Here is a 23,651-nt window from a genome sequence, read left to right as displayed (position 1 = left end):
AGCCCTATGAGTGGTTTAACCCCTTAGTGACGGAGCCAAATTTTTGAAATCTGACCAGTGTCACTTTATGTGGTAATAACTCTGCAACGCTTCAACAAATCCCAGTGATTTTGAGATTGTTTTTTCGTGACACATTATACTTTATGATAATGGTAAATTTAGGTCAATATGTTTTGCATTTATTTATAAAAAATATCAAAAATTTGAGAAAAAAGTTAAAAAATTATCAATTTTCTAAATTTGAATGATTATTTCTTTAATCCAGATGGTCATACCACAGCAAACCATTAATAAATAACATTTCCCACATGTCTGCTTTACATCAGCACCATTTGTAAAATGTTATTTTATTTTGTTAGCATTTTAGGAGGTTTAATATTGTAGCAGCAATTTTCCATTTTTTCAAGGAAATTTACAAAATTTATTTTTTTAGGGACTTATCCATGTTTGAAGTGACTTTAGGGGTCCTATATATTGGGAAACCCCCAAACATGATACCATTTTAAAAACAGCACCCCTAGACATATTGAAAACTGCAGTCAGATAGTTTATTAACCCTTCAGGTACTTTACAGGAATTAATGCAAAGTGGTATGACAGAAATGAAAATGTGCATTTTTACCACCTAAATGCCTCTAACTTCTGAAGAGATTACTAGAGCTGTCAGACTCTAAGGCCGCTATTTGGTTGTGAATTGCCATCGCAAACATCAGGACCACACAATCCTGATCTGAGGGCCCCAGTTTGGATAAAGAGGAAGCCCCCACACTCTGTTAACCATTTATAATGATGTAGTCACTATTGACATCAGCATCTAAGGGGTTAAACAGATATGTACGGTGACAACACTGATCATGGCTGTTATAGCAAGTTGTCAGCTATAGTGTACAGTCAACAGCTGCTGGATTGTCACCTGTATGGGGATGCTATTCTCTTATATCTAAGGTCAGTTAAAAGACGTATTGGCTGTCATTAAGGGGTTAAAGTGGGATAATCAATAATGGGCAACACTTTTGAAAACAGAAAACCTTCATCTTTAGGCATACATTGTCAAAAAAACAAACAAAACAAAAAAACTGTTCATTACTCACCCTCCTCAGGTCCGGAACAGAGCCTCCAATCCTGCTCCAAGTGCCTGTTAGTGTCTGCAGTGCTGACATCACGTAGACAGAGACCCAGCGGCTCTGCCCGAGTAGATATCATGAGCTGAGCAGAGTGTTTACGCTGAGTTATTGGCTGCAGTGCTGTTGATGTAACGCCAGCGCTGCAGACCATACCAGATGCAGGTAGCAGAAGCAGAGACTCATAGCCAGACCTGGAGATGGTGACAAAAGCACAATTATAATAACTCAAAAAACACACAACACAATCTTTCTTACTCTTTCCAGCTCAGCCGCTGCTCCCGGTGTCTGTTATAGTCTGCAGCGCTGACATATCAACAGTGCAGCCAATCACTCATTTCGCCGGTTCACGCTTTCTACTTGGGCAGAGCAGCTGCCTTCACTGATCGGCTGCAGGACTAACAGACGGGATGTCAGCACTGCAGACAATAAAATACACTTGCAGCAGTGTCAGAAACTCATCGCTGGACCAGGGGAGGGTGAATAAGGCGGAGTTTTTGTTTTTTAGATAAACTTCTTACATGAAAAAAAAAAAAAAGTTAATTAATAAGAGCAAAAAATTAAATTTCTAAAGAAAGTGCTAGAACTACTATTGGGTATAGGGCATCAGATAGGAGTAATAAGGGTAAGGGGATACTACCCCTAAAAACAATGCCCCCTATAAAATACCCTACCTAGCCGCGGAGGCTGGCGCTCGCAAGATTGGTGCCACCGCTCAACTTCACCTAACAGGGGGTTTCTGAAAACCCCTTTAACTATAGATTCATACAAGACAATGAAAAGGAAGGGAAAAAAAGACGAAGCCGACGTACTGTACTCCTAGATCTCTGGCAGTGGCGTACGGCTCAATCTGATCTTCCATTCGAGCGCTATCATTCTCAGAATAGGACCTCTGGCGGGGTTGGGGTATCGCCACCGTACGACCAGTTAAAGAGGTCATCAGAATGGCGGCAGCAAGAGCGGATCTAGAAAGCAACAGAACAAGAAATCAGATTAATACAACAAGGAGAGAAAATTAGGAGGCAGAAGTAGATGGCCAACGATTCTAAGGCTAGCCCTAATCTGTTGTATTCCAGAATTTAATGCGCCAAATCTATTGCGTTTTGCAATTTCTGTCACCTCTTGTGCATTGTTAGCTGCACTTGTGATAAAAAATGAACGGCCACAAACCCCCCATAATGGGCCAGACAAAATTGTTGTCACTATTCCAAAATTGTGGGTGAACAACTTTGTTTCAAGCATGTCATGCTCGTTCACATTCGCCTGTGGCAAGTAACAGGTGTGGGTAGGATGAAAATCATACCTGAAACCAGATAAAAAAGGGAGACGTTGACTCAATCTTTGCATTGTGTGTGCCACACTAGGCATGGAGAACAGAAAGAGGAGAGGAGAACTGTCTGAGGACTCCAGAACCAAAATTGTTGAAAAATATCAACGATATCAAGGTTACAAGTCCACCTCTAGAAATCTTGATGTTCCTAAAACTGTAACTAATCTCCCTGGACGTGGACAGCAGAGAAAAATTGATGAAAAGTTGCACACATGATAGTCCAGATGACCCAGGAGGACCCCACTGCAGACACAGAGACATATGAATGCTAGACTGCAGTTTGCCAAAATGTACGCAAGCCAAAATCCTTCAGGGAAGGCATTCTGTGGACAGACGAGACCAAGATGGAGCTTTTTGGTAAAGCATATAATTCTGCTGTTTACCAAAAAGGGAATGAGGCCTACAAAGAAAAGAACACAGTACCTACAGTCAAATATGGTGGAGGTTGAAAGATGTTTTGGTATTATTTTGCTGCCTCTGAGACTGGGTGCCTTGGCTGTGTGCATGGCATCATGAAATCTGGAGATTACCAACAGATTTTGGGTGGCAATGTAGTGCCCAGGGTCAGAAAGTTGGGTATACGTCCTACGTCATGTGTCTTCTAGCAGGACAATGACCCCAAACATACTCCAAGATGCCCCCAGAAACGGATGGAAACAAAGCGTGGGACAGTTCTGAAGAGGCATCAATGAGTCCAGATCTAATTCTGATTGATCACCTGATGAGATTTCTTAAAATTGCTGTAGGGAGAAGGCGCCTTCATATATGAGACTTGGAGCAGTTTGCAAAAGAAGAAGAGTGCTCCGAAATTCTAGTTGAGAGGTGATAATTGTAACGAGGCGAGTGTCCCAACGCGCTTATTTTTACAGTGTTGACAAGACTTGGATGAACTCCCCACCAGATGCTGCACATTTCATTCATGGCTATGCTATAAGTTACATATTATTGCTGGATCAGACCTTCCACTGTGCGCTTATACGTCCCATAGACGGAGCCGCCTACCATCACAGCACCCAGGGCGACACTTACCTGGGTCTCTCTGGAGAAGGGTTTGGGCTACGTGGGGGAGGGGTGCGAGGGACGGCAGATCGGGGAGCTACGGTGGCTGCAGGGATCAGGCCGTGCGCTATGTGCTTCTAAGGGATTTTAAAACAAGAAGAAAAAAAAATTGTGAGAGAAAAACTAAAAACTTTCAACAACAAAGTGAATCACGACATAAAACAGAGGAGCAAACTATGGAAGGATCAGAAGGTATCATCTGTAGCCTGTGACGTGGAGAAATGAGTCAGGTGACATGTCTCGACATAACATGACAGCGCAGGATATCAGATCCCTGCGCAGGCAGGAGACTCCACACTATATACACTATATACTGTCACACAAAGCACTGCTCTGCAGGCAGGAGGCTCCGCACTATATATATTGTCACACACAGCACTTTTCTGCAGGCAGGAAGCTCCGCACTATGTATACTATATACTGTCACTCACAGCACTGCTCTGCAGGCAGGAGGCTCCGCACTGTATATACTATATACTGTCACACACAGCACTGCTCTGCAGGCAGAATGCTCTGCACTAAATATACACTATATACTGTCACACACAGCACTGCAGGCAGAAGACTCTGCACTATATACTGTCACACACAGCACTGCTCTGCAGGCAGAAGGCTCTGCACTATATATACACTATATACTGTCACACACAGCACTGCAGGCAGAAGGCTCTGCACTATATATACACACTATATACTGTCACACACACCACTGCTCTGCAGGCAGAAGGCTCTGCACTATATATACACTATATACTGTCACACACAGCACTGCTCTGCAAGCAGAAGGCTCTGCACTATATATACACACTATATACTGTCACACACAGCACTGCAGGCAGAAGGCTCTGCACTATATATACACACTATATACTGTCACACACAGCACTGCTCTGCAGGCAGAAGGCTCTGCACTATATATACACTATATACTGTCACACAGAGCTCTGCAGGCTCCATACTACATACTGTCACACACTGCTCTGCAGGCAGGAGGCTCCGCACTATATATACTATATACTGTCAACACAAAGCACTGCTCTGCAGGCAGGAGGCTCTGCACTACATACTGTCACACACTGCTCTGCAGGCAGGAGGCTCCGCACTATATATGCTATATACTGTCACACACAGCACTGTAGGCAGAAGGCTCTGCACTATATATACACTATATACTGTCACACACAGCACTGCTCTGCAGGCAGAAGGCTCTGCACTATATATACACTATATACTGTCACACACAGCACTGCTCTGCAGGCAGGAGGCTCTGCACTATATACTGTCACACACAGCTCTGCAGGCTCCATACTATATATACTACATACTGTCACACACTGCTCTGCAGGCAGGAGGGTCCGCACTATATATACTATATACTGTCACACACAGCACTGCTCTGCAGGCAGGAGGCTCCACACTATATATACTATATACTGTCACACAGCACTGCTCTGCAGGCAGGAGGCTCTGCACTATATACTGTCACACACAGCTCTGCAGGCTCCGCACTATATATACTATATACTGTCACACACAGCACAGCTCTGCAGGCAGGAGGCTCCGCACTATATATACACTACATACACGGTCACACACAGCTCTGCAGGCTCCCCACTGTATACACTATATACGGTCACACACAGCTCTGCAGGCTCCACACTGTATACACTATATACGGTCACACACAGCTCTGCAGGCTCCACACTGTATACACTATATACGGTCACACACAGCTCTGCAGGCTCCCCACTGTATACACTATATACGGTCACACACAGCTCAGCAGGCTCCGCACTATAAACACTATATACGGTCACACACAGCTCTGCAGGCTCCGCACTGTATACACTATATACGGTCACACACAGCTCTGCAGGCTCCGCACTGTATATACTATATACGGTCACACACAGCTCTGCAGGCTCCGCACTGTATACACTATACGGTCACACACAGCTCTGCAGGCTCCACACTGTATACACTATATACGGTCACACACAGCTCTGCAGGCTCCGCACTGTATACACTATACACGGTCACACACAGCTCTGCAGGCTCCGCACTGTATACACTATATACTGTCACACACAGCTCTGCAGGCTCCGCACTATATACACTATATACTGTCACACACAGCTCTGCAGGCTCCACGCTGTATACACTATATACTGTCACACACAGCTCTGCAGGCTCCGCACTGTATACACTATATACTGTCACACACAGCTCTGCAGGCTCCCCACTGTATACACTATATACTGTCACACACAGCTCTGCAGGCTCCGCACTGTATACACTATATACGGTCACACACAGCTCTGCAGGCTCCGAACTGTATACACTATATACGGTCACACACAGCTCTGCAGGTTCTGCACTGTATACACTATATACTGTCACACACAGCTCTGCAGGCTCCACGCTGTATACACTATATACTGTCACACACAGCTCTGCAGGCTCCGCACTGTATACACTATATACTGTCACACACAGCTCTGCAGGTTCTGCACTGTATACACTATATACTGTCACACACAGCTCTGCAGGCTCCACGCTGTATACACTATATACTGTCACACACAGCTCTGCAGGCTCCACGCTGTATACACTATATACTGTCACACACAGCTCTGCAGGCTCCGCACTGTATACACTATATACTGTCACACACAGCTCTGCAGGCTCCGCACTGTATACACTATATACTGTCACACACAGCTCTGCAGGCTCCACACTGTATACACTATATACGGTCACACACAGCTCTGCAGGCTCCGCACTGTATACACTATATACTGTCACACACAGCTCTGCAGGCTCCGCACTATATACACTATATACGGTCACACACAGCTCTGCAGGCTCCGCACTATATACACTATACAGGTCCTTCTCAAAAAATTAGCATATAGTGTTAAATTTCATTATTTACCATAATGTAATGATTACAATTAAACTTTCATATACTATAGATTCATTATCCACCAACTGAAATTTGTCAGGTCTTTTATTGTTTTAATACTGATGATTTTGGCATACAACTCCTGATAACCCAAAAAACCTGTCTCAATAAATTAGCATATTTCACCCGACCAATCAAATAAAAGTGTTTTTTAATACCAAACAAAAAAACCATCAAATAATAATGTTCAGTTATGCACTCAATACTTGGTCGGGAATCCTTTGGCAGAAATGACTGCTTCAATGCGGCGTGGCATGGAGGCAATCAGCCTGTGACACTGCTGAGATGTTATGGAGGCCCAGGATGCTTCAATAGCGGCCTTAAGCTCATCCAGAGTGTTGGGTCTTGCGTCTCTCAACTTTCTCTTCACAATATCCCACAGATTCTCTATGGGGTTCAGGTCAGGAGAGTTGGCAGGCCAATTGAGCACAGTAATACCATGGTCAGTAAACCATTTACCAGTGGTTTTGGCACTGTGAGCAGGTGCCAGGTCGTGCTGAAAAATGAAATCTTCATCTCCATAAAGCATTTCAGCCGATGGAAGCATGAAGTGCTCCAAAATCTCCTGATAGCTAGCTGCATTGACCCTGCCCTTGATGAAACACAGTGGACCAACACCAGCAGCTGACATGGCACCCCACACCATCACTGACTGTGGGTACTTGACACTGGACTTCAGGCATTTTGGCATTTCCTTCTCCCCAGTCTTCCTCCAGACTCTGGCACCTTGATTTCCGAATGACATGCAAAATTTGCTTTCATCAGAAAAAAGTACTTGGGACCACTTAGCAACAGTCCAGTGCTGCTTCTCTGTAGCCCAGGTCAGGCGCTTCTGCCGCTGTTTATGGTTCAAAAGTGGCTTTACCTGGGGAATGCGGCACCTGTAGCCCATTTCCTGCACACGCCTGTGCACGGTGGCTCTGGATGTTTCCACACCAGACTCAGTCCACTGCTTCCTCAGGTTCCCCAAGGTCTGGAATCGGTCCTTCTCCACAATCTTCCTCAGGGTCCGGTCACCTCTTCTCGTTGTACAGCGTTTTCTGCCACATTGTTTCCTTCCAACAGACTTACCATTGAGGTGCCTTGATACAGCACTCTGGGAACAGCCTATTTGTTGAGAAATTTCTTTCTGGGTCTTACCCTCTTGCTTGAGGGTGTCAATGATGGCCTTCTTGACATCTGTCAGGTCGCTAGTCTTACCCATGATGGGGGTTTTGAGTAATGAACCAGGCAGGGAGTTTTTAAAAGCCTCAGGTATCTTTTGCATGTGTTTAGAGTTAATTAGTTGATTCAGAAGATTAGGGTAATAGGTCATTTAGAGAACCTTTTCTTGATATGCTAATTTATTGAGACAGGTTTTTTGGGTTATCAGGAGTTGTAGGCCAAAATCATTAGTATTAAAACAATAAAAGACCTGACAAATTTCAGTTGGTGGATAATGAATCTATAATATATGAAAGTTTAATTGTAATCATTACATTATGGTAAATAATGAAATTTAACACTATATGCTAATTTTTTGAGAAGGACCTGTATACGGTCACACACAGCTCTGCAGGCTCCGCACTGTATATACACTATATACGGTCACACACAGCTCTGCAGGCTCCGCACTGTATACACTATATACTGTCATACACAGCCCTGCAGGCTCCGCACTGTATACACTATATACTGTCACACACAGCTCTGCAGGCTCCGCACTGTATACACTATATACGGTCACACACAGCTCTGCAGGCTCCGCACTGTATACACTATATACGGTCACACACAGCTCTGCAGGCTCCGCACTGTATACACTATATACGGTCACACACAGCTCTGCAGGCTCCGCACTGTATACACTATATACGGTCACACACAGCTCTGCAGGCTCCGCACTGTATACACTATATACGGTCACACACAGCTCTGCAGGCTCCGCACTGTATACACTATATATGGTCACACACAGCTCTGCAGGCTCCGCACTGTATACACTATATACGGTCACACACAGCTCTGCAGGCTCCGCACTGTATACACTATATACGGTCACACACAGCTCTGCAGGCTCCGCACTGTATACACTATATACTGTCACACACAGCTCTGCAGGCTCCGCACTATATATACAATATATACGGTCACACACAGCTCTGCAGGCTCCGCACTGTATATACAATATACGGTCACACACAGCTCTGCAGGCTCCGCACTGTATACACTATATACGGTCACACACAGCTCTACAGGCTCCGCACTGTATACACTATATACGGTCACACACAGCTCTGCAGGCTCCCCACTGTATACACTATATACGGTCACACACAGCTCTGCAGGCTCCGCACTATATACACTATATACGGTCACACACAGCTCTGCAGGCTCCGCACTGTATACACTATATACGGTCACACACAGCTCTGCAGGCTCCGCACTATATACACGGTCACACACAGCTCTGCAGGCTCCGCACTGTATACACTATATACGGTCACACACAGCTCTGCAGGCTCCGCACTGTATACACTATATACGGTCACACACAGCTCTGCAGGTTCCGCACTGTATACACTATATACGGTCACACACAGCTCTGCAGGCTCCGCACTGTATACACTATATACGGTCACACACAGCTCTGCAGGCTCCGCACTGTATACACTATATACGGTCACACACAGCTCTGCAGGCTCCGCACTGTATACACTATATACGGTCACACACAGCTCTGCAGGCTCCGCACTGTATACACTATATACGGTCACACACAGCTCTGCAGGCTCCGCACTGTATACACTATATACTGTCACACACAGCTCTGCAGGCTCCGCACTATATATACAATATATACGGTCACACACAGCTCTGCAGGCTCCGCACTATATATACAGTCACACACAGCTCTGCAGGCTCCGCACTATATACACTATATACTGTCACACACAGCTCTGCAGGCTCCGCACTGTATACACTATATACGGTCACACACAGCTCTACAGGCTCCGCACTGTATACACTATATACGGTCACACACAGCTCTGCAGGCTCCCCACTGTATACACTATATACGGTCACACACAGCTCTGCAGGCTCCACACTGTATACACTATATACGGTCACACACAGCTCTACAGGCTCCGCACTATATACACTATATACGGTCACACACAGCTCTGCAGGCTCCGCACTATATATACAATATACGGTCACACACAGCTCTGCAGGCTCCGCACTGTATACACTATATACGGTCACACACAGCTCTGCAGGCTCCGCACTATATACACGGTCACACACAGCTCTGCAGGCTCCGCACTGTATACACTATATACGGTCACACACAGCTCTGCAGGCTCCGCACTGTATACACTATATACGGTCACACACAGCTCTGCAGGCTCCGCACTGTATACACTATATACGGTCACACACAGCTCTGCAGGCTCCGCACTGTATACACTATATACGGTCACACACAGCTCTGCAGGCTCCGCACTGTATACACTATATACGGTCACACACAGCTCTGCAGGCTCCGCACTGTATACACTATATACGGTCACACACAGCTCTGCAGGCTCCGCACTGTATACACTATATACTGTCACACACAGCTCTGCAGGCTCCGAACTGTATACACTATATACGGTCACACACAGCTCTGCAGGCTCCGCACTGTATACACTATATACGGTCACACACAGCTCTGCAGGCTCCGCACTGTATACACTATATACGGTCACACACAGCTCTGCAGGCTCCGCACTGTATACACTATATACTGTCACACACAGCTCTGCAGGCTCCGCACTATATATACAATATATACGGTCACACACAGCTCTGCAGGCTCCGCACTATATATACAATATATACGGTCACACACAGCTCTGCAGGCTCCGCACTATATACACTATATACTGTCACACACAGCTCTGCAGGCTCCGCACTGTATACACTATATACGGTCACACACAGCTCTACAGGCTCCGCACTGTATACACTATATACGGTCACACACAGCTCTACAGGCTCCGCACTATATACACTATATACGGTCACACACAGCTCTGCAGGCTCCGCACTATATATACAATATACGGTCACACACAGCTCTGCAGGCTCCGCACTGTATACACTATATACGGTCACACACAGCTCTGCAGGCTCCGCACTATATACACGGTCACACACAGCTCTGCAGGCTCCGCACTGTATACACTATATACGGTCACACACAGCTCTGCAGGCTCCGCACTGTATACACTATATACGGTCACACACAGCTCTGCAGGCTCCGCACTGTATACACTATATACGGTCACACACAGCTCTGCAGGCTCCGCACTGTATACACTATATACTGTCACACACAGCTCTGCAGGCTCCGCACTGTATACACTATATACTGTCACACACAGCTCTGCAGGCTCCGCACTGTATACACTATATACGGTCACACACAGCTCTGCAGGCTCCGCACTGTATACACTATATACGGTCACACACAGCTCTGCAGGCTCCGCACTGTATACACTATATACGGTCACACACAGCTCTGCAGGCTCCGCACTGTATACACTATATACGGTCACACACAGCTCTGCAGGCTCCGAACTGTATACACTATATACTGTCACACACAGCTCTGCAGGCTCCGCACTGTATACACTATATACGGTCACACACAGCTCTGCAGGCTCCGAACTGTATACACTATATACTGTCACACACAGCTCTGCAGGCTCCCCACTGTATACACTATATACTGTCACACACAGCTCTGCAGGCTCCGAACTGTATACACTAGGACCCGTCACTATGTCTGGGCGCCTCTGCTGCACCTTCCGCTGAACACAATTACTCACAAACTGGTTGGCGCTTCGCCTCCTGAACGGGAAGGACATGGTGCCCGGTGTCCAGGTGCCCAGGTGCCCGGTGCCCGGTGCCTGTCGCTCCCGGGGACGTCGCTCTCTGCCAGTCACTTCCACACAACGAACAGAGCAGACACTGTCACGTCAACTGCCGCTACCTCAGAGTCACCCCGTAATCATCGCCGCCTGTCATTGGCCAGCTCTGCCATGTTGACCAATCAGCGCGTGGCATACTGTTGTCCCTGGCAACGAGACGCGTAACTGACGGGAGAAAAGTTTGTCCAGGAAAAACTAGTAGTAGACTATAGCCCCGGCCCTTGGAATCCTGATTGGGTTATTTAGGGTGAGTGACAGTTGATTGTCAAATCAGCTTTAAGACTGTGATTTTGGTGGGAGTTTAGAGCCGGGGAGCTGCAGAGAAGAGCAGGAGCGCTGCCGGTTTCTCCCGGTGCTATGTGCCGGGTCTGTATCTGCAGGAGGCCGCACTGGTGCTACTTTGCACCTAGAAAACTTTTTCTAAAACTTTCCCTCAGATTTCCTTTCCCCTCGATGACTGTGCCGCTCTCCCGTGTGCTGTATATATGACTCCCCGAGCTGCGTGTGATGTGTCATGTGGTCGTTGTTCTTCACAGTGATGTCTGTTACCCAGAACACGCCGGTCCGGGCCGGGGCCTCCGCCGTCCCCTATGGACACATCATCGGGAGCGAAAAATGGAGAGGAAGCGAACTGGCGCAGTTATTACACGGTACGAACGAGACGTGCGGCCAGAGCGCAATCCGGCAGCCCCCTGGACTGTATGGGGTTCACCAGGGCCGAGTGGGGTCTGCCAGGGCCGAGTGGGACCAGGTAGGGTTTCTAAGGCATGGTGGGGCTGGGTGGGGACTGCCAGTGCTCTATGTGGTCTGCCAAGGCTGTGTTATATCCGCCACGTAGGGTTTGCCGTGGCTCTGTGGGGTCTGCCAAGGCATGGTGGGGCCAGGTAGGATCTGCCAGGACTCTGGAGTCCTTAAGGGCCAGGTAGGGTCCGCTCAGGCATAACAGGGTTCTGTGGGTTATGCCAGGCCGGATAGGGTCTGCCAGTGCCAGGTAGGGTTTACCAAGGCATGGTAGGGTCTGCCAGGGCTCTGTGGTGTCCTCCAGGACCAGGTAGGATTTGCCTGCGCTCTGTAGGTTCTGCCAGGGCCAGGTAGGATTCGCCTGCGCTCTGTGGGGTCTGCCAGGGCCAGGTAGGATTCGCCTGCGCTCTGTAGGTTCTGCCAGGGCCAGGTAGGATTTGCCTGCGCTCTGTAGGTTCTGCCAGGGCCAGGTAGGATCCGACAGGGCTCTGTGGGGTCTGCCAGGGCCAGGTAGGATTCGCCTGAGGTCTGTAGGTTCTGTCAGGGCCAGGTAGGATTCGCCTGCGCTCTGTAGGTTCTGCCAGGGCCAGGTAGGATTCGCCTGCGCTCTGTAGGTTCTGCCAGGGCCAGGTAGGATTCGCCTGCGCTCTGTAGGTTCTGCCTGGGCCAGGTAGGATTCGCCTGCGCTCTGTAGGTTCTGCCAGGGCCAGGTAGGATTCGCCTGCGCTCTGTAGGTTCTGCCAGGGCCAGGTAGGATCCGCCAGAGGTCTGTAGGTTCTGCCAGGGCCAGGTAGGATTCGCCTGTGCTCTGTAGGTTCTGCCTGGGCCAGGTAGGATTCGCCTGCGCTCTGTAGGTTCTGCCAGGGCCAGGTAGGATTCGCCTGCGCTCTGTAGGTTCTGCCAGGGCCAGGTAGGATCCGCCAGAGGTCTGTAGGTTCTGCCAGGGCCAGGTAGGATTCGCCTGCGCTCTGTAGGTTCTGCCAGGTAGGATTCGCCTGCGCTCTGTCGGTTCTGCCAGGGCCAGGTAGGATTCGCCTGCGCTCTGTCGGTTCTGCCAGGGCCAGGTAGGATTCGCCTGCGCTCTGTAGGTTCTGCCAGGGCCAGGTAGGATTCGCCTGCGCTCTGTAGGTTCTGCCAGGGCCAGGTAGGATTCGCCTGCGCTCTGTAGGTTCTGCCAGGGCCAGGTAGGATTCGTCTGCGCTCTGTAGGTTCTGCCAGGGCCAGGTAGGATTCGCCTGCTCTGTGGGGTCTGCCAGGTAGGATACGCCTGCGCTCTGTAGGTTCTGCCAGGGCCAGGTAGGATTCTCCTGCGCTCTGTAGGTTCTGCCAGGTAGGATCTGCCAGAGGTCTGTAGGTTCTGCCAGGGCCAGGTAGGATTCGCCTGCGCTCTGTAGGTTCTGCCAGGGCCAGGTAGGATCCGCCAGAGGTCTGTAGGTTCTGCCAGGGCCAGGTAGGATTTGCCTGGGCTCTGTGGGTTCCACCAGGGCCAGCTAGGGTCTACCAATGCACGGTGGGATCTGCAGGACCAAGTAGGGTCCACCACAATAGCGCCATTTGCAATCAGTTGCTTTCCCATACAGTGCCATGATCCATCCTCTTCTTCCTCAGCCAACAGACATTGACGATGTCGCTCTTCCTCCCTTAGGGAAGGTGAAGCTGCTGTTTGAAGACGGCCTGGGGCTGGTAGACTTCCATCTGTCGCACCGTGCTTGCGTCTTGTACATCTCAGAGACTGACCTGGTGTCCGGGAACGCTTTCAGGAGAAGACTCGTGCGCTTTCGAAAGGTAAATCCCTGCGGCTGTGTTCTCACGGAGCAGATTCCGCGCTGACTCCGCCGTGTTCTCCACACGTGTCACATCGGTGTGTGTGTATCTGCAGCAGAGATCAAACCTGGATTTATGTCCTGGAATCTTTTTGGGCTTCACACTTTGGCCACAACACACATTGCTCTGGTAAAGCTCGCTATGTTTCGTTCCACGTCGCAGCACAATACAAGTGAGTGGAGTTGCGACCACGACAAGGGTGCTTCGGCTACTTGCTTATCGTAACTGCAGTACCCTCTGGGTCGCAACTATTTGTAAAATTCTGCCACAAAAACTGATGCAAAAAAGCTTTTATTTCACGCTGTTTTTCCTGCCTAGAGATGCAGCAGATACTTAACATGTGCACATACCCTTACACTCTTGTCTAATTAAAAAAATATATATATTTTTTTTTACTTCAAAGGCCAGCAGCTTGAAAGGCGTTGTTATAGCAGAGAGGACTCGGCTTAGTGATCAGTACTTTCCTCCGGTGCAGAACTTTGTGGTGCTGGAGCTCGGCATGGCGTTACTCCCTGTTACTAGTCAGAGTGAAGCGGCTCAGCTAATAACTCATTTAGTAAGTATATAGGTGTTAATAATATAATTATTATCCCACTCATTGCAGGAGGCTATAGTGCATAAACAAGTTATCATGTGTACACAAGTAATAACACAATTTATGACCATTATATGACTTTTATCCTGTCTTTCTGTAGTCTTCCCCTGAGTCACTTTCTAGTTTTCAGTTGTCTCTGAGCTGGTGGGTGTAGACCAGCTGCCATGATGTCTCCCGTACACAGACATGAGGGATCCCTGCTCTTATCTCTATGTAGCACTTGGTCACAATCAGCAGCATCATGGAGGATGTAATGCTGCAGTGTTGCTGTGAATCCAGACCTGGGTTCAAAAACCACTCTAAAGCAGCAGCCCCATCTGTGTGTCTCTTTCACTCTTGCTCCTCCTTCTATTTTATATATATAGGGAATTGTAATCTGATCCCAAAGTGAGCTAAAACAGGACAGACTTTTAGCAATATTTTAAAGTAAATGATCCAAACTGGGGAAGGAGAAGTGGCTCGTTGGTGGAGAAAGTGTCTTTCTCTAAGAAATACTGCAACTTTCGTTATATAATGTAATACTAGTTTATGCATTTAGGTGCTAACTTTCTGCCACCACTAGAGGGAGCTTGTAGAATACAGATTTTAAAGGTCACCTGTCACCCCGTTTTTTCCGTATGAGATAAAAATACTGTTAAATAGGGCCTGAGCTGTGCATTACAATAGTGTATTTTGTGGACCCCGATTCCCCACCTATGCTGCCGAAATACCTTAAAGTAGCCGTTTTCGCCTGTCAATCAGGCTGGTCTGGTCAGATGGGCGGTGTCTTCCCCCAGATCTTGCTTATTTTTCCGTTGGTGGCGTAGTGGTTTGCGCATGCCCAAGTCCAGAATCCACTGCACAGGGGAGGGAAAAGAGCGTGATCTGCGCTATTCCCCTGGTGATCGGTGGGGGCGGCCATCTTCCTGTGGCTGCGTGTGCGCAGATGGAGCGCTCTGCTGCCCGGGGCTTCAGGAAAATGGCCGTGGGATGCCGCGCGTGCGCAGATGGAGATCGCGGCGGCCATTTTCCTGAAGCCCCGGGCAGCAGAGCGCTCCATCTGCGCACGCGCAGCCACAGGAAGATGGCCGCCCCCACCGATCACCAGGGGAATAGCGCAGATCGCGCTCTTTTCCCTCCCCTGTGCAGTGGATTCTGGACTTGGGCATGCGCAAACCACTATGCACTATGCCACCAACGGAAAAATAAGCAAGATCTGGGGGAAGACACCACGCCCATCTGACCAGACCAGCCTGATTGACAGGCGAAAACGGCTACTTTGGTAACGTATTTCGTCAGCATAGGTGGGGAATCAGGGTCCACAAAATACACTGTTGTAATGCACAGCTCAGGCCCTATTTAACAGTATTTTTATCTCATACGGAAAAAACGGGGTGACAGGTGCCCTTTAAAAGCAGTGGGAGCTGTATAAATCTGCATGTGGTGAGCTCCACCTAGTGGTAGGTAAGTGGTATAAAATAGCAAAGAGTCACATTTGGAAGGACTTGATTTTTTTTTTTTTTTTATTATTTCTTTTATATTTGAAACCCATGGATAAAGTGCATTAACTATTAAAATTAAATATTCCCCAGGTACAAGAGCGAAGTAAAGAAGGGGGAAGCAACCCTTTTATTGGCAAGAAGCGCCGCCATCTTTGTGAAGCCGGCATCCTGCAGACTGTACAGAGGATACCAGGGGTCGGCCGGGTGAAGGCTCTTCAGCTCCTTCAGTATTTCCCTAGCATTCAGCAACTTTCCAACGCTTCCCAGAAGGAGCTGGAGGCCGTGGTGGGACGAGGAATTGCTGGCAACATCTATTCATTCTTTACACAAGCTTAACACTAATGTATCTGCAGGAAAAACTCAGGGTGCAAAAGAAGAGGGGCAGTAGCAGAGACTTGGCTCTGGACCTGGGACCAGTGTCCAAGGCAGATTTTTGTTAGGGTATTTTGACATCCAGAAAACCACTAAAAGTAACCTATTGATTATTATTATATTCCTGCCTTCGGTGTAGTGTATGCTACTGCCACGTGGTGGTAATATGTTATAACTTTCCTGATCTAGATGGTGAGAGGCTCTACAGATATGACGCAGATCAGACGCTTCCCCGGTCTTGTATATGTGTCTAATTAAATAAAATGGGAAGCATAATAAATGGCGAGCAGCCAATGGACGCCCCCCCCCCCCCTAAACTAGTAAAGAAAAGGCCAAGCTTCACATTATGTAATAAAGGTAATTTTATTCCTCATGGACAGACTATTTCCTGCCGCCCATCAGACAATATTTCCACAATCTCCATTATACAACTCGATATTGCACAATGTAATCTCAACCAGTAATAGGTTTTCCATAACGTGGATATTTGCTGCTGGCACCAGTGTCCTTAATTTTTTATTTTTTTTTTTTTTAAATGTCAATTTCTGCTTTTCTGTGGCACCAGCAGGACGGTGATCAGGAAACCTGTGTCCTCTTAAATACACTTAAATATATACAATCTTATATAAACCTAAAAAAAGAAACATAGAATCTATATTTAACAGATATTTACAATCTTTCCCTTATAATAGGGGAATCGTGGTGTCGGATATCAGCGGAAAACAAAATGTTTTAACCTTGTTCATTCTTAAATTGCATCTATGAAGAGAAGGGATTAAAAAAAAAAAATGCAATATCTGCACGGAGAAATGACAGCATCCGAAACCGTGCAAATCTCCTGCTCTTGGTACTACAACTCCCAGTAAGGAGGAGCCGAAGCCATGCGGACCACTGACCTACATCTAATACTACCGTATAAAGAAAACATCCATGCGACACAATACGTCCAGCATCGTACCAGATAGTGGTTGTAGTCACTGACTGCAGTGATCACCGTCTATAGCAGCATCCGGAGGAAAGTCTGTGTTAGGGTATGTGTCCACGTGCAGGAAACGCTGCGTGTTTGACGCTGTGCAGAGCCGCAGCATCAAACACGCAGCGTCCAGATGTTACAGCATAGTGGAGGGGATTTTATCAAATCCCGTCTCCACTATGCGTGGTAACACCCACCCGGCGGCCCTGCGATTCCGGACATGCTGCGCGTCTTTTTAGATCGCATCATGTCCGTATACCTTGCGGCGCCGCAAGGTATAACACAGGGCCCTATGTGTGGGGTGCGATGATGCCGGATGTGTGCAATGAACACATCCGGCATCATTGCATCACAGAAGGGGGCGGGGCTTAGGGCGGAGCAGGTTTGCCGCGCCGGCCATCCTGAAGGTGGACACATACCCTTAATCTAAGCCGACGTCCCTTCTACGTCTTTGGTCCATGTGTAAAAATAATAGTAATATTATAAGAAAAAAAAATACAGAATATTGCTACTCATGTAATGCAACAAAAAGGGTCACTTAAAGGGCTTGTTCAATTTCTAGCTTCCTGCACCAGCACAAAATAAGACGCCCACCGAAGCAGCCTCTGACCATTGCAGATTCTGCAGCGAGGATGTCGCATCCATCGTTCTTGTCAATGGCAAACCTCAGTGGTCTTGTGTCGTACATGTATCACCGCTGCAGACAGTCACCTGATTGATGGACATGTTCCTGCAGTATTGGTGGATGAGCAGTGATAGATTTTTTTAGGTCTCCAGCTCCTGCCACCTCCCTGGTAACACACACAATCTGTAAACTCTTACCCTGGAGTCATCCTTTCTTCTAGCATACATTTCATAGGTTGCAAGGCAATATAAAAGGAAGAAAAAAAAAAAATACAGCAAATCGGACCATGCACGGTTTTTTACCTGTTACCATGAAAATGCATACGTTTGCAAAGGAGCTGTGTAAGCAAAAAATTACATATTTTCATGTTTTTTAAGTTTAGATGTAAAAAAAAAAAAAAAAGTTGGTTGTGAAGGACGGAGCCTTTAAGAATGTATGGCCTGCAGGTGGCAGCATTTCACCCGATAAAAGTTTTCTTGTCGTTTACACCCTGTAATATACCCCCAGCATTTTCTGCAGTAATTGGCAAGTTAAAATGGCTACTTATTGCAATCTGAAAATGAGTGGAAAAATTAAGAAAACTGATTTTTTCAACTACTTAAAAACAGATCCATATTTCAGTACCTTGGAAGAGAAGGTAAAATAAATCCTGTTCAATGAGAAAAAGTATAAATTACTTGTCACAGGTCTCGGGATTGTCACAGTTGTCTCTATGTGAGTCTTTTTTTTGGGGGGAGGGATATGAGGGCTCAGTACATGGCACTGTCACATGCCCGGGTGTCGTAGGGTGAGAGGAAAAGTTTGCTGCTTTGAGGCTTGGCGGCGGTGGGGGAAGCGAGGCATAAGGTGCTTGCTGCTTTCTGGCGGTTTCGGAATCCCCAGCTGAGGAAGGATAATTTTTTTGTTGCTTTTTGAATTTTGGGGTTCTTGTCGTCATCCATTGTTAGACAGATCAGGGAGTAGGTTTTCTGCATCCCGGCTGAGTACGTTGCACTCTTGTTATGCTGTATAAAGAGAATGGATTATTAGTGATGAGCGACTGAAGGTGTTATCTGAGCATGCTCGGGTGCTAACCCAGCGACTTCGGCGTGCTCGAATAATTTATGTGAGTCCCCACGGATGCATGTCTCGACAGCTGCAACTAATGTATGCATCTCCTGTTAGGCAATCCCTGCATGTGATGCAGCTGTCGAACAGCCGTGAGACATGGAGTCACAGGGACTCAAATATATTATGAAGACACTCGCTTAGCACCCGAGCATGCTCAGATAACACCTTATCTGACCACATTGGTGCATTACTAGATACTATCTCCAACTATAGCTGTCACAGACAGCCGTATTAATTGGTCAGAGATCGGAACATGGTTCTCACATCCTGAGCGTGACGGCAGCATAGAAATACAGAAAGCTTTCACGCTCTAGTCGGTATAGCTCGTGCACTGTGGGCCGCTGTATTTGGCTCTAATGGTTAATACAATACTAGTAAAAAGAAGAAGAAATAAGTTTTGCAAAATAGTAATAATCATAATAATAAAAAAAAGGTAGTTTTCTTCCAAAACGGCACCATTCCTGTCCATGGGAGCAGACAACTCCTGGGTAAAGGTGGTGCTGTTGGTGTGGATGTTACTGCTACTATTCAGGAGCAGGCCTTACCATGCTGGATGTCTGGTCCTGGATACTGATCACTTTGATCTCCTTCCCTTCTTCCCTTATCCCGCTCAGCATGCCCATGACTTCATTTATCGAGCACCATTTGCAGTCCTTGTCTTCCACCGCCACAATGTAATCTCCTTCCTTCACGCCTTCTCGCTGGACCATGAAGAAAAACAAAAAATTACTAAATACGAAGAAAAAATTAAAGCAAAATTATATTATATATATATATATATATATATATATATATATATATATATATATATATATATATATATATATATATATATATATATATATATAATTTGGACAAACCACTAATAATTGGCTAATTTCCAATGATAAATGACAGTGCCCGATCCTTTTGTTGCAGCTATATGCAGAACACATGCATGCTCGGCTGATTGAAGCGTGCAGCTCTATAGGGGGGGATTCGGGAACATCAGTTGAACATGCATTTGGCCATTCACTACCTCAGGGCTGTCCCACACGTCCAGATAATTCCGGTACCGGAAAAAAATCGGTACCGGAGTTGTCCGTGTGCCCGTGAGCTCACGTAGGCCATACGTGCGGCACACGTGTGCCGCTCGTGTGGCGAGTGGGTACCACACGGAGCGTGCAGGAGACAGCGCTAAAGTTTAGCGCTGTCCCCTGCATCGTGCTGAAGCCGCGATTCATATCTTCTCTGCAGCAGCGTTTGCTGCATAGAAGATATGAATAATAGTGTTTAAATGAAAGATCTATGTGTCCGCCGCCCTCCCACTCCCTGTGCGCCCCCCCGCTGTTCTGAAAATACCCGCTTCCCTCATTGGCTGTCGCTCCTTCCTGGTCTGGCCGCGGCTTCCACTGTATGCGGTCACGTGGGGCCGCCGATTACAGTCATGAATATGTGGCTCCGCCCCTATGGGAGGTGGAGCCGCCTATTCATGACTGTAAATGAGCGGCCCCACGTGACCGCATACAGTGGAAGCCGCGGCCAGACCAGGAAGCAGCGACAGCCAACGTGGGAGCGGGTGAGTATTTTCTGAACAGCGGGGGGCGCACAGGGGGTGGGGGGGCTTTGGACACATAGATCTTTCATTTAAACACTATTATTCATATCTTCTATGCAGCAAACGCTGCTGCACAGAAGATATGAATCGCGGTTTCAGCACGATGCAGGGGACAGCGCTAAACTTTAGCGCTGTCTCCTGCACGCTCCGTGTGGTACCCACTCGCCACACGGGTGGCACACGTGTGCCGCACGTATGGCCTACGTGAGCTCACGGATAACTCCGGTACCGATTTTTTCCGGTACCGGAATTATCTGGACGTGTGGGACAGCCCTTTGGCACACGGAGACACGGTCCGCAAAAAATCAATGACATCTGAACAGATGCATTGATTTTAATGGGTCTACGTGTGTCAGTGTCTCCGGTGCGTGAGGAAACTGTCACCTCACGTACCGGAGCCACTGACGTGTGAAACCGGCCTCATGGAGATATTTGACAGTTAAATGTTAATAGAACTAATCTCCAAGTTCCCACCTTATAAAGCCTATATTACACCTTGGTTGGTTCATTGACTCTTTCATCCCCTCCTTTCACATTCCTGCACATCTTAATTATTCAGTAAAGATGTTCTCAATGCACCAACTTACTAATAATCCTAAATACTTATACAGCAGCAGTGTAAAGCATGGAGGAGAAGTGACATAGAGGCGGTCAGTTTCCTAAGAAAGGAGTACACTCTTTCAAGCTGCCATTGGACTGCACACAGTTTGAGTTCGGATCGACCATGTTGCTGGTCCAAATCTTCAGGAGTGTACCGCCCCTGGCGAGCAGAGAGGCAGAGGAGCGCTGCGCTCCTGAAGAAAGAACAGTAGACAGCCCCTTTAAGCTGCAGTCAATCTTCCTTTTCTACTTACCGCGGCCGGGCAGAGCGGATCCAGCGAGGTTATCTGTACAGGACAGTCTCCCTTTAAGATGAACCCCATCTCTCCATCTTCTAGAGTCAGGAGGACCTTTCTTGGCGCCGACCACCTCTGTTTTGCTGAGAATATTGACAGCGGACCCTAAAAAAAGAGAGGGGCAAAGTGTGTAACCTAGGACTTTCTCCATTTAGTTTCTACAGACGGCATATTGGAATGTGGTTTTCACGGTCTGGTATTATGTGAACATAGGAAGAAGTTATTTGATGATCATCTAAGTGGAAAATCGGGTGATAGGGGCGCTGAGGGCACTCTGTACTGTGAGGAGAGGTTGGTAAGGACAATGCCAGTCTGCTGCTCGAAAGCCCTTTATATTTGCAGAATAATTCAGATTATTGTTCACATCATATAAAAGTATCTTTGGACCTACAGAGATGACACATGCGTCTTACAGGCTACAAGGCGGTAACTAAATCTCCGTGCATTATGGCGGGACGTACCAGTCGTTGAAAGAAATCGATCACTTTCACCCTGGAGAGCGGAGGAGGAATCATCTCTGCTTTGTACTCCGTTTTACCTGGGGAGGATCAGTAGACTCTTAGCTTTTAGTTTAGTTTACGGAGCACATTAATATTGTGGTTCTCTTTTTTTTCCCATGTTTTTTCATTTCCACATAAGGTTTTTTTTTTATTTGTTCATTACATGTACCCCAAAATTGCACTAACCGTTTAAATGCCACAATCAGCATTGACTGTGGCATCTAAGGGGTTATATGGCCAGATTTGGAGTTATCAACAGGGCCAATTGCTGGAAAGGTATTAAGGACCTTTTGAAGTACTAAGGACCTTTTGAGGTCAATGAACATTTTATAAATCAGCTTTCCCCTCTAGCACTAATGAAATGCCGTCGGGGCTCTGTATCGAAGCAGTAGAGGTCCGACCAGCTCTCGGTGGAGTCACGGACCAATTATAAATTATAGGACCAGTAACATTGTCATAAATGCAAACTTTCCTTGCACTTACAAACTATTTCGGGAGCCACCAAAATGCCGAGGAAGTCTTCTTCTTTCTTGTAATAGGAGTCTTTCAGCAGCGCCCTCTTGTGGAAAGCGGACAGTATCTCCTGCAGGATATCGATCTGCTTGAGTTGGCTGCACAGGTTAGATAACCTCAGGGCTTCTTCGTGACACATGATCGCTTTGGATAAATGCGCCTTTCCTACACACGAAACAAAAAAAAACAAAACAACCCTCAAGTAACACAACTGGGATGAGAACGGGTTGAGACGTGACACGGCTGTATACACAATGCAAGCTAGGTGAGGACTGGAAGACGGTCACGGCATTTACTGACCATTTTACAGGGATGTTTTTCTATTGTCCCTCGAGTATAGAGGAATGTGAACTATGTACTGTGTGCAGCCAGGAGCGAGGGTGGTGCCAACAAGTGTTATGGAACTTTACTGTAACTTTATAAAGTGGCGCAAGGCCTGGACGTTATCTGTATATGGTAATCAAATACTTGTCCAACAGGACACAGTGGCACCGACATGCGATCTCCTCGTGCCTGAGTGCTAGATCAAAGGCATTTGCTGAGAAGCGAAGAATAAAAATCCCATCTGACCCAGAAAGTGATATAAAGAAGAAAGGTATAAAGTGTATAGCCACCTTTCATGTTATTATACTCCAGAGCTGCACTCACTATTCTGCTGGTGCAGTCACTGTGTACATATATTACTGATCCTGAGTTACATCCTATATTATACCCCAGAGCTGCACTCAGTATTCTGCTGGTGCAGTCACTGTGTACATATATTACTGATCCTGAGTTACATCCTATATTATACCCCAGAGCTGCACTCACTATTCTGCTGGTGCAGTCCCTGTGTACATACATTACTGATCCTGAGTTACATCCTGTATTATACCCCAGAGCTGCACTCACTATTCTGCTGGTGCAGTCACTGTGTACATACATTACATTACTGATCCTGAGTTGCATCCTATATTATACCCCAGAGCTGCACTCACTATTCTGCTGGT

General features: G+C 47.1%; 3 protein-coding genes across 9 annotated transcripts in view; 1 reads left to right on the top strand and 2 right to left on the bottom strand.

Annotated features, from left to right (window-relative positions):
* The window catches only part of CEP89 (centrosomal protein 89), a 106,350-nt gene extending 94,850 nt beyond the window's left edge, over positions 1-11,500 (bottom strand). For 2 of the 4 annotated variants that reach the window (XM_077288650.1, XM_077288653.1), the window contains exons 1-3: positions 11,334-11,500; positions 3,480-3,586; positions 1,933-2,085 (exon numbers count right to left, since the gene is read on the bottom strand). In XM_077288650.1, coding sequence (XP_077144765.1) covers positions 1,933-2,085; positions 3,480-3,586; positions 11,334-11,372 — 299 coding nt within the window. In that variant the 5' untranslated portion in view covers positions 11,373-11,500. The remainder of the gene's footprint in view (positions 1-1,932; positions 2,086-3,479; positions 3,587-11,333) is intronic. The other 2 variants (XM_077288651.1, XM_077288652.1) reach the window with 1 other exon arrangement.
* A 43-nt stretch (positions 11,501-11,543) lies between these two features.
* Positions 11,544-16,821, top strand: FAAP24 (FA core complex associated protein 24). 4 transcript variants are annotated; one of them, XM_077288663.1, is made up of 5 exons: positions 11,544-11,682; positions 11,972-12,085; positions 13,822-13,961; positions 14,404-14,556; positions 16,167-16,821. In XM_077288663.1, exons 2-5 carry the CDS (start codon positions 11,974-11,976, stop codon positions 16,410-16,412), a joined length of 651 nt encoding a protein of 216 aa, XP_077144778.1. In that variant the 5' UTR covers positions 11,544-11,682; positions 11,972-11,973; the 3' UTR covers positions 16,413-16,821. The 4 variants fall into 4 exon arrangements, with proteins under 4 accessions (XP_077144778.1, XP_077144775.1, XP_077144777.1 ...); XM_077288660.1 differs by having other exon boundaries at positions 11,972-12,186; positions 16,167-16,569; XM_077288662.1 differs by lacking the exon at positions 11,544-11,682 and adding an exon at positions 11,718-11,801.
* RHPN2 (rhophilin Rho GTPase binding protein 2) overlaps positions 16,793-23,651 on the bottom strand; it is a 41,889-nt gene continuing 35,030 nt past the window's right edge. Inside the window, exons 11-15 of the mRNA XM_077288656.1 lie at positions 22,633-22,827; positions 22,111-22,187; positions 21,608-21,754; positions 19,702-19,857; positions 16,793-19,050 (exon numbers count right to left, since the gene is read on the bottom strand). Of these exons, the coding sequence (XP_077144771.1) occupies positions 18,796-19,050; positions 19,702-19,857; positions 21,608-21,754; positions 22,111-22,187; positions 22,633-22,827 (830 nt within the window). The 3' untranslated portion in view covers positions 16,793-18,795. The remainder of the gene's footprint in view (positions 19,051-19,701; positions 19,858-21,607; positions 21,755-22,110; positions 22,188-22,632; positions 22,828-23,651) is intronic.

This window comes from Ranitomeya variabilis, chromosome 2, assembly GCF_051348905.1.
Source record: "Ranitomeya variabilis isolate aRanVar5 chromosome 2, aRanVar5.hap1, whole genome shotgun sequence".
Classification (NCBI taxonomy): Eukaryota; Metazoa; Chordata; class Amphibia; order Anura; family Dendrobatidae; genus Ranitomeya; species Ranitomeya variabilis.
This window is presented reverse-complemented; position numbering and strand designations above follow the sequence as displayed.

Bases quoted from the DNA above. Each gene is read 5' to 3' on its own strand.
- FAAP24 (XM_077288659.1), top strand. From the start codon at position 12,051: ATGGAGAGGAAGCGAACTGGCGCAGTTATTACACGGTACGAACGAGAC. The intron at 12,187-13,821 runs GTAGGGTTTCTA...TTCCTCCCTTAG, and splicing joins CCAGGGCCGAGTGGGACCAG to GGAAGGTGAAGCTGCTGTTT. The intron at 14,557-16,166 runs GTAAGTATATAG...AATATTCCCCAG, and splicing joins CTCAGCTAATAACTCATTTA to GTACAAGAGCGAAGTAAAGA.